This window comes from Gavialis gangeticus, unplaced genomic scaffold (genome assembly GCF_001723915.1).
Source record: "Gavialis gangeticus isolate Ggan-Ray unplaced genomic scaffold, GavGan_comp1, whole genome shotgun sequence".
NCBI classification, from domain to species: Eukaryota; Metazoa; Chordata; order Crocodylia; family Gavialidae; genus Gavialis; species Gavialis gangeticus.
Genome location: NW_017728995.1, coordinates 6492833 through 6504012, shown reverse-complemented (window position 1 = coordinate 6504012; position 11180 = coordinate 6492833). Strand labels below are relative to the sequence as shown.

Here is an 11180-nt window from a genome sequence, read left to right as displayed (position 1 = left end):
CCAGACACACCCCCTCCTTCCCCCATACCCCTTCCCCCACAGACTTACCGGCTGGATGCTGCTCTCCATGCTGCCGGTCTGCATTCCTGGCCACACGCATGCTGCAGCTGTGCACATGTAGTATTTATGGGTGACACTACTGGCTACACCAGCCATAAAAAGCTAATTGCCAATAATGTTAATTTTTTTTTATTGGTGTCAATCTGATCTGCCACTGATGTATCAGTGCACCTCTAGTAATGTCCTTTTGGGCTGTCTGATCACCCCAGCTATTTCCTCAGGTGACTCCCACTTGCACTAAATTAAGCATCTGTTGTAAGCATAGATATACTTACAGGTATAAGGTGGATAAGGAGTGTACATCCATGCTGTAATTCTTACAAAGAATAACAATTACTATTATATGAAGCCTTTCTTCTATTATCATTGCTTCATGGAACTCAGCTATAGATGAGTAACAAGAACTTTAATTCCCTCATGTTTAGATTACCTTTAAATTGTGGTAATTAGGTTTCATAAATAAAATAGATGAACGAGGTATTTTGCAACTGTTTCAGAGCTGTTACTTCAGTTTGCCTTCAGGCTCAACAAGACAACACCTCACTGATGGACTGTGTTAAGGAAAATGTCAGAACAAAAAAAACCCAAATGTAAATACCCACATTTTAAAATTTGCTAAATGATGATAAAATATATTAAAGATCTATACAATGATGTTCATTTTTAAATCTTATTAAAAATAGAAAAAACCCACCAGTTTTGCAGACTACTTTTTTATATTGATTTAATCTCTTATGCTAAATATGAGCAAAAGCCCACTAAGAAACTAACAGAGAAGGTGGGAGATTAGGAGCTTTTTACTAAAGAAAGAGTAAGTCAGTCAAAATTTTAATTTTTAAAAAATAGATCACTCAAAATTAGGTTGCAGGTCATGAAATCAGCTTTAGCTTGGAAATAGTGTATATTCTAAAATGTTAAAACCAGTAAAACACAAGTTGTTTTAGTTTTGATGGTGATAGTGGTTATGTGACATTACAGATATACAGACATTGCATATAGCAAAGACTATTCCTGTTAGTTTATTAGATATAAAAATTAAGTGTCTAGGATTAGATTCACAGAAACATATATGTTTTGTACAGCTAGTTTATTTTAGAAACAACCTTGCTGCTGCAAGTCACTTGATTATAGAGATTGAAAATAAAATTGACACTATAAGACTGCTGCAATTATTGTTCAAGTTTAAAAATGCATTTTATTATGCATTGTTCACATCTAAGTAATATCTGAAATTAATGTAACTAATACCCATGAGTAAACTGGCAGTATTTTTAAAGAACTTACTCTAGTTGCCTAGTGATTATTAATTCTCTCTAATAATTTGTGTATGACAAATGCCAAAACCACAATCTAAAAATGTATGTAGAAAGTTTTTTTTGTTTAGTTTTTTTTTAAATTTGGTCCAAGGAGTTCAACTTTTTTTTTTAAAGAAAACACTTTATGCCAATGCAATGGCAAAATGACCCAAACAAACACTGACAATGTCATGTTAGTTATTCCTTTGTCTGATGAACACATGTTTAGAGTACTTGACATTCACCACATTTTAATGGTTATTTTAGCAAAGACATAATTGCTGTCTCATTTGTACTAGTTTTTTATCTAGTTTTAATGGCAAGTTGCATAACAGATTGTGACTATACAGACAGTGTGACCTCAAACTAAAGTTATATCCTGTACTGGTTAAGTAAAGAGGCGTTATGACAAACTTGACTGATTTTTATTATTATTACCACTAAAAATTGTTGAGACTTAATAGAATTTTCAGATATAGCTCTTACAAGGGACAAAATACTATTCGCCCTCTGCCCCTTAGCACTTGTTTATTGAATAATTGTGATATTCCTTTGCCAGAAACATGTTTTGTGCATGAAAAAGTGTTCTGACATGAAAATGGGCTTGGAAACTTATTCTGATTTCAAGTAGCTAGGTTTTCAAATCCTAATGACAGTTGGCATCCAATTCTTTTAATCTCCTTTGAAAATTTCAGTTATGGCCCTCAGACGCCAGAATTTCATGATATGTGGCAGAATTGCAAAAGTTTATTTGCCACATGGCACAGGGCCTCATGTTCAAGACATTACTATTGTAGTATTATGCAGAGGGTGAGCATTTGATGAATATTTCTACCTCTGCATAGAGTGATCTCTGCACCTGTAGCTTTGTATACTATATGCTAATACCTACAGAGCCTCTGCATGGAGAGAACTATACTTTTATAAATGGTGTTTCATGTATGTATGTGTATTCCTTAAATAATCAACTGGAAATACTTCTCCAGCTACAATGCACCAACAGTGGGCTAAAAAAAGACTAAAAATCACTGTCAGACTATACAGACTGGAATAAATACTGATGAATAAAGACACTGAAATAATTAATATATGGAATGAAGGCAGTTTAAACCTGCAGGATATGTTTGTGCAATATTAATTTGTTTCCTGTGACATTTCTGGAATATCAAAAATCTTGTCAAAATGCAGCACTTCCCCTCATCTGGAGCCCAGTGAAAATTCTAGTGCAGCTTTTTGTCTTACATGTTTTCAAATTTTGTGCCAGGCTAGTCAGGTTTCATGGCCGTGCTTTTTTTAAATTTCTCCATGCGCTTGCACATATTCGAAAAGTCTGTGTGAGCAGAAGAACAAAAATATACCCTCAAGAGACAGCATGGAAGTCTTTCTTCGAGCAGCACTAATTAAGAAGGCTTGAATGCTGCACTGGGATGGGTATTTCAAAGGGCCTGCTGGAGAAGAGATCTGTGGATGTGGAGGGTCATACCACGACTTGTGGGCTAAGGACCAACATTACACAGAAGCTGGTTTAAGCGATCAGAAATTGGTTTAAAGCTGGAACAGAAGTTCAGTGCACATAAACCAGTTTCAAAATGACTGAAACTGGTTTAAAATAAAGCTGGTTGAATGTAGTATCAGACTTAACTGACATGGGTCAAACCAGTTTATGTAATGTCTGTTCCAGACCCCTTCCTGGTTTAAGTTAACCCAGAGTCCCCCCGCATTCAAGGTGCTTTGCAACCTTGGGCTGTGCTGTGCTGTTCTCTCTGTTCCAGACAGCAGAGCTGGCCCCACCGCTCTGCTCCCTAGCCAGAGCTCTGGCAGAGATGCAGGCACAGCAGGGTCTGCGTGTCTTCCCCCTGCCCAACCCCCGTCTCACCACTCACTGCTCAAGCAAGGATCCCCCCTCCCTCCCATTTCCCACAGCACGGACCCTGGCCCCATGAACCCTCGCCATGTGGTATGCTAGTTAATGCTGATAGGTGCCCATGTATGTGTGTCTCCAATTTAACTGGGACAGGCAGACAGGACAGTGTCCACTTAAGGCTTTCTGGAGCTAATCAACATGTCAGCTGGTAATGTCCTTCCATTCTTTCCTTGGAAAAAGTTGTTTAAGAAGAGATTGAACTAATTAGAGAGGCTTTTGTTTGGTCGGTGGGCTGATAAATACTGTGTTATCAGCCCCCTGCTGGCTCCCTCACCTGGCAGGTTTGCAGACAGTATGAAGAAGCAGGAAGAAGGATATTGAAAATCTCAGTATCATCAACAGATGCATCCACTCCACCCTCCCCCCTTTGCCTCAGAGTCCTAATTGTGGGTTGGGGTCTGGCACCACTCCCGCCCCTTGAACAGGGAGTAGGGAAAAGCCTGGGATGGTGCAGGCATGGTGGGGTTTTACACCCCTCCCTAATCAGAGCATCCTGCTGGGGCCTGGCCACGCCCCACCCCCCAGCTCAGCACAATGGAAGAGAAAGAGGGCTGCTCTAGCAGTAGGACCCAGGGTAAGCCAGCAGCAGAAGGCAAGAGCCCAGCCTCATCTGTCCTGAGCCATTTCCCTGCTTCCTGCCCTTCCTACCCCACCACTGCTCCAGTACCACATGGCTCCTAGCTGCATGGCCGGATCAGGTAGCACAGGGTCCTGCTGGTATGGGGGTGTGTGCACACATGCAGGCAGGGGCAGAAAGTGAGAGTGAGAGTGTTCATGTGAGAGGCGAGTCCTACATGTACACCCCACCACATACATGCACCCACAACCCACCTTGCACTGCCATACATGCAGACCACGACACCCATACCCCCCTCACACACTACAGCCCCCCTCCTCCCACACACATGCCCCCACAAACCCCATGCCCACCCACACCCCACATATCCACACACCCACATGCTTCCTCTCCCCACATACCCACAGTCCCCCACAAAACTGTACCCACCCCCCACAATATACAAGCACAAGACTTCATTTTAAGCTATTGTGCAATCACCTCCATGTACACTACACAAACACATGTAAACCAGGTCAAAATTAAAAAATGTTTTAGATGTTTGCTTTTTACAATATAATTTAGTATTTTTCTGTTTCCGAGATGGCAAAACCCACTGAGGAGTACTTCCGGGAGCAAGGGGAGGGATTTCTGGTGGCAAAGGTCAGGGGGGTAAGGGGCAGAACTTCCAGTCCCAAGATAGCGACCAGGGGGCAGGGACCTGTCAAGGGGCAGAGCTACCCATGCAGCCCTTGACAGCTTGCCAAAACTCGGTAAGCAGCCCTCTGCCTAAAATAATTGCCCACCCCTGCATTATTTTATTGTTATATATTACAGATAAACTATGGTCTGTAACTAAGCCTGGCTTTATTTTCTAAAGTACAGACAGTGTCCACTAAATCAGCTGTTGCTCCCATGTTATATTATTTTATTAATTTCATTGGTTATCTTAAGTCATGGATCTTCTCTGTGTGGAGTACAAGTCAGGATCAGTAATGTAAAGGGCTCCTGATGTTGTTCCTTTGTGCTATATACCATAAAGAAAAACACAAGGACAAGGGCTTTTTGCATAAGCAGTGCTCTTTTCTCAGTGAAGCACAGGTTTTAGGAGATGCGTGCAGAGTTGAGCGTACCTTTGTGTGTGACCTTCAATTACTTCCACACTGTCATGGAGCGGTGTCCTAGGGTGGCCGTGATCTCCCCTAGTGTCCCCTTACCATGCCAAGCTTGCGTCAAAGCATCCTCAAATCTTGCCCGCCATATCTTGGTCTTAAATATATAAGAAGGGAGGCTGCCTTTCATCCTTTTGGCTGTGGTTCTCCTGCTATCACTGTCTTGTTCTTATAATGGGGTTTCCGTACACCTCGGCCTTATGGGCTATGCGTGGCTCCAAACGCCCCTTTAACACGCCCCAAGCTTCGCTGATGTACCGATCGTTGTTCGGTATTAGCCACAGCCCTTGTCTCTCTGTGGCCTCTGGCACTTGGGCTTTTCTGCAGCCATGTCTCTCTCTACCTGGGGCTTCTCCTGCTGCCCCCCTCTGCCTGGGGCTTGGGCTTTCTGCAGCCTTGAGGCTCAGGTGGCCATAGCCGTGCCTGGCCCCAACTCTCCTCCTCAGGGTCTCAAACCCCTGCACGGCTCAGGCAGCCTTGGCCTTACCTAGCCTCCAACTCTCCAAGCCCCCTTCTCTGGGGCTGGGATTCTCCATGCCACCATGGGTCCCCTATGAGGCCTCCTCCAACCCCTAATAGCCTCACCCAAACCACCAGTCTAACAGTAAACAAAAACACAAGCCCCTTGGCTACAACATAAACCTAAGCCATCTGGCTATAACAACATTTGAGCCACTCCAGGGTTTCTCCATCTCTCACCAGTATTGCATTGTTCAGTCATTCAGGTCTCTTCCTTTTTCTCACTTAGGCAGAGCTCCCTTCCCCATAACTGCTGGCAGGGCACTGCCTGCCTGGCCTCAGCCTGGGAGTTATATAGGAGCCAGGCCCTGCCCCTTCCAGACAGCTGACTCCCACCGGTTGCCCTGGCAACCTGCAGCTGGGCTCCTTACTTACTGCTCCAGAAGTAGCAGGCACCTCAGTGCCCTGCTACACACACACTCACGGCTCTGAACATGCCTGGGACCAAAAATGACACCTTATTCTGTGTATGATCTACATAAAAAGTCAGTTCCTCATCCACAGTAACTTATCCCCAAAATGTGAGAGGTCTGCTGGGACCTTTCTTTCTAACCATGCTCTTCACTCATTTGCAACCTTTGCTTGCTTTTTTTCCATCTTTACTCTACCAGATTCAGAATGCACATATCTGTGTATTCAGAAAGTTTCTCATTCTGCCTCTCACTTTCTCTAGAGGGCCACTGCTCACTGCTATTCACAACTAAAATAAACATTTTGTGTGAAAGTGGCTTCTCTTGCATTTGTATGATTCAATGAATAACATAACCAGTATCTTGACACCTCCAGGAAAGGCCCAAGTGTGAAATCACTTGAAATGGAACAGATAATATGCACAGTAATTTTACTTAAAATGTGTGTAATTAAGGACTTCTTTATGACACAGGAGAGGTTAATGTAAAACAACACCAGGAGGGTCAGCAGTAGGTACCTCAAAGATACTGGTAAAGCCAGGCATGGTATTAAAACCCCCTAGTTAGTTGTGTGCTCATCTCTTACCTCTGTTAAAGTAAACCCTTAAACTGAAAATAGCTGCTTGCTAGCACTGATTATGGAGATCATATAACTAATCTGGAATTTTATTCCTCTCCATGCATGTGCATAATTTGTACTGACATTAATGGGAGACAGGGGCTCAGACTAAACTTACTGGGCACATCTACATGTGCAATTAATATGACCAAAGATACCACTTGTGTCTGATGGGACTATCTGGCAGTGTAGTAAAATAGTCTACTGTGCCTTAATTGCTGTGCATGTGTAGATGGCGATGATTTACTATGCAGCAAATTCGTCCACTGTGCAGTAAAACCTCTCATGTAGATGCACCTACTGTTTAGCAAAAATAATTCAGGAAGGGAATATAAAGTTTCCACTGTAATATCCACTTAACTCCCCTGTTGCCTTATGCAACAAGCATGATACTAATATTTACCTACTATTTTTTTCAATGGTATGGTAAGAACTTAACTTGTTTGTTTGTATAGCCTTAACCTGTGCATAGGCATTCTCTATTAAATATTTTTGTATAAGCAATGCTATTGACATATGTAGATAGGAGAAGTTAGAATCTGGTTTATTGCTCTGCTTCCTGACAACTTACTATAATGAAAGAAAACAAATCAAAACCATGCCAATTAAAAATATAATATCACCTTTTTCTTCCAGTTGTCTTCATTTTGCATCTTCTGTCCTAATGCTCCCTGCAGTTGCTCTGTTTTGTTCTGATGAGAAATCAACATCACCTCCCTAAGAACCACAAACACTCGTAAGTAAAAGATACATTATGTCTGATTGATTGCATGCAGGATTCTTGCAATTTATCTCTGTGCATTGTTTGATAAAACAATGGTGCCCCTCAATCTGGGAGGGACTTCAAAAAAATTACAGGAATTTATTATTTGTAAATTGTATATTATTTGCATTACTATATATGTGTGTGTGTTTGCAGTTTGATATTTGCTTACTCACCCACCTATATTAAAACACAGTGCAAATATCTTAGGGTGCTAACAAACATGGAGAAAGAAAAAAACATATTTTACTAGAAGCAGTGCATTAGTTCAACCTGGCTCTGCAGCGTCTGTATAGATCGGGTGCTTCAGTGAGGCTATTTGTTGCTTTTACCTAAATCTGATTCAATCATCTATTAGATAAAAGTGCCAAAAAAGCCCCAGTAAAGCACACTATCTATACAGATGATGGGAAAGACAGGTGCACCTAATGCAATTTTTTTCTTTATTGTGCTCCCTGTTGCAGGTCACAGACCCAAGAGGGAAGGCTGTGTGGAAGAAATAAACGGATGCCTCTGACAGTGGTGCTACCGTGAGGGCTTCAGTTTCTTCGACCACAGCACACACTTCAGGGAGAGAAGACTCCTGGGATGAGATGGCATCCACCTCATGTGGAGAGGTAAGTCCCTGTTCTCAGCCAGGGTGGCTGATCTACTGGACAGGTCTTTAAGCTTCTTTGCTGCAGGACAGGGAAACTCCAAGTGGAGCATGCCTGGGGACTGGCACACAGGAAAGCTCCCACGTGGAGAACACTAAGATAACTGCTTTTGAAAATGCTAATGGAATGGTTCTCTCACAGCATCTCAGGAAATCAAGGGTGTCAGTTGAGTACCTCAGTTGCCTGTACACCAATGCCAAGAGCATGGGGAACAAGCAGGAGGAGCTAGCCAACCTGCTTTCTAGCGGGCAGTATGACCTAGTAGGGATCACGGAGAGCTGGTGGGACTCCTTGCATGATTGGAGCACAGCCATAGAGGGCTACACTCTGCATAGAAGGGACCATGTAGGGAGAAAAGGCGGAGGGGTAGCTCTCTATGTGAGGGAGCAGTACACCTCTCTGGAGGCTGACATTGGCTTCAAAGATAAGCAGCCTGAAACCCTCTGGGTCAAGCTACAGAAGAGAAGGTTGAGAGGAGACTTGGTAGTGGCTTACTGTTACATCAGAGGAGTACATTAAGAACTCAGTGAACAGCTGTTCATCAGGGCACCCCTGGGGAAGACCAGGAGCAATGGAAACAAACTCCTGGAAGGCTGCTTCAGGCTCCATTCCAGGAAAAACTGCTTCACAGTCAGGGTGTCCAGATTGTGGAATAAACTCCCTCCAGTGGTGGTGCAGTCACTACCCTGGAAATCTTCAAAGGAGACTAGACAGTCACCTCAGTGGGGTCACTTGACCCCAGTTGTCTTTTCCTCCCTGGTGCAGGGAGACTGGACCCCATGATCTTCTATAAGGTCCCTTCCAGACCCTAAAGCTGTGAATCTATGAATCCAGACAATGCCACTTCTGGACATGTGCTGGGCTTGGTGTGGGAGCGCACCATGTTTAAAGTGCCGATGTTTTTTCCATGTCTGCAAGCAGCCTTAGTGTTTTCTCAGGTTGATTTTCAGGTAACCATGAACAACTATAAATGCTATAATATTTAAAACAGAAAATGCTATAGTGAACTCAGAACATTACTACGATCATTTTAATATTGCAACAAGTTTAAAACTGAACCACTCAGTGAATTCATAACTAATTTATCTGTTATTTGGCTAAAAGGAAAATATTCTTAAATGATGCTAGAAATTAACCTGTAATACAACTGATAATTGTTAGGTTTGTACACAGACATTTCTGATACAGCAAAAACCTTTCAATTTAATCCCTGTGAATCTTGAAAGATGGTAATGCCTCCCAGTGCACAACAGCACAAAAACTTCATATCTTACTCAAAAGCCATTTGTCTGAATAAATTCCTTCCATACCATTCCAGGCAGACAAAAAAAATCCTTGTGCATTGCTATGACTTTGGTTTAGAGTAAGGGATGGCACTTCTCTCTCCACTTTGCCAATAATGGAAAATCTGCTTTACCAGTAAGTAGAAACTTACTATCACCACACTTTTAAATAATAATATTTATTTTAGTGCAGTGAGATAGTCTTGTGATTAAAGCATAGGAAAAAACATCAAAAAGTGCAGATTCTATTCCCAGCTTTCCAAATCTGGGGCAAGCCACTTAGACCAAATTTTAAAATGTGCACCGCATTTTTTACATAGCCAAGTTTAGATGCATACAGCATGCTGAACACACAGGCTGATTCAAATTTCCAATGGGCTGATTAAAAAAGGATTTCTGAGGACTAGTCACACTGTAATCAGAATTCACATGCCTTTTTTTCTCATGTGTTGCCCAAGTGTTTAAGGGCATGTGAAGATCTACGCACTTCGGCCAGTAACTACATGCTCCTACGCTTAGGCACGATTGTTCTTTTGTGATTAATTAAATAACTATTACACATGCTCACAACATCAGCCATTTTAAGATGCATGTGCATAACACACCCATTTGCCCCAGTTTCCTAGATGAACCTAGACTACAAACAGCCAGACTAAATAACCCAGACTACAAATGTCAGATGGTGACCCTCATGAATTCTGTTTTCAGCCATCTCACTAGATTCTTAGCAATCAACCCTAACATAAGCATGCAAGTAAAGTGTTCTCAGGATTTTGGTGAATTTATGTTCTTTTTGGCATGCTTTCTGATGGCCAGTTTGGGTGGTAATTCCAAGGATAGCATGGGCTGTTTGTAAGTTTGGCCTGGCCACCTACAGAAGATTGTTTTTTTTGCAGCTAGACATGACTCTAAGATAGTGCATGTGTCCTTGTGTTTCCAAGGGCACCTCTTTGGAGCAGTTGCTGACTGTAGTGATTGTTTCTAAAAATTAGTAGTGTGTGGGAGGCATCTGAGTTCATGTTTTCAAGGTTACAACTAAAATGATACTGAGCGTTTCAGAAGCATTTGAAACTGCAGTTGAACAGAAAAGACACAAAGTTTAGGACTCATGAAATAAACACATCTCACACCAGGAAAGTTTATAACCGTTGGCCAATATAAAAATATGTATTTGTGTAGACAGACAGACAGACATAGATAAGGATACTGTTCAAGTGCTATAAACCAACTCTTGGTGTGAGATTATACATAATCTAACACCATATATTATACAACTCTTGGTGTGAGATTATATATAATCTCACACCATATATATACTAATATATATATATATATATATATTAGTAAAGCTGACTTTTCTGAGACATAAGTGCCATGTGGCCACTTGCTTTTCCCCAAAGAAGGGAGGGAATCCATGAAAGAAAGAACTGTAAACAAGTAAAAATTGGAAAGGATATGAGAACCATGCAGGAAAAGTAATGAGACAATGTAGAAGTGAAAACTGCTGTTTACAGCCTTCCTCAATAGTTAATTAGAGAGAGCTTTGCTATCATTTATAGAGGCATTCATACTATACACAATATGAATCAGTGCTTACATGTATGTCTAATTCTGATTTCACAGATTTCATAAATTTCATAGACATTAGGGCTTGAAGGGACCTCAGAAGATCATCAAGTCCAGCCCCCCGCCCAAAGGGCAGGAAGTCAGCTGGGGTCATAGGATCCCAGCAAGATAAGCATCCAATTTGCTCTTGAAGGTGTTCAATGTAGGTGCTTGAACCACCTCTGATGGCAGGCTCTTCCAGACCTTGGGGACAGTAAAGAAATTTTTCCTTATGTCCAGCCTGAAACGGCCTTGTAATAGTTTATGACCGTTTGACCTCATCATCCCTTGTGGCGCTCTGGTGAACAAACATTCCCC

The 11180-nt window shown here is 42.0% G+C and overlaps 1 protein-coding gene across 3 annotated transcripts in view; it reads right to left on the bottom strand.

Annotated features, from left to right (window-relative positions):
* Positions 1 to 11180, bottom strand: part of LEKR1 (leucine, glutamate and lysine rich 1) — a 180579-nt gene that overhangs the window by 24579 nt on the left and 144820 nt on the right. For all 3 annotated transcript variants that reach the window (XM_019503189.1, XM_019503190.1, XM_019503192.1), the window contains one exon: positions 7179 to 7272. In XM_019503189.1, coding sequence (XP_019358734.1) covers positions 7179 to 7272 — 94 coding nt within the window. The remainder of the gene's footprint in view (positions 1 to 7178; positions 7273 to 11180) is intronic.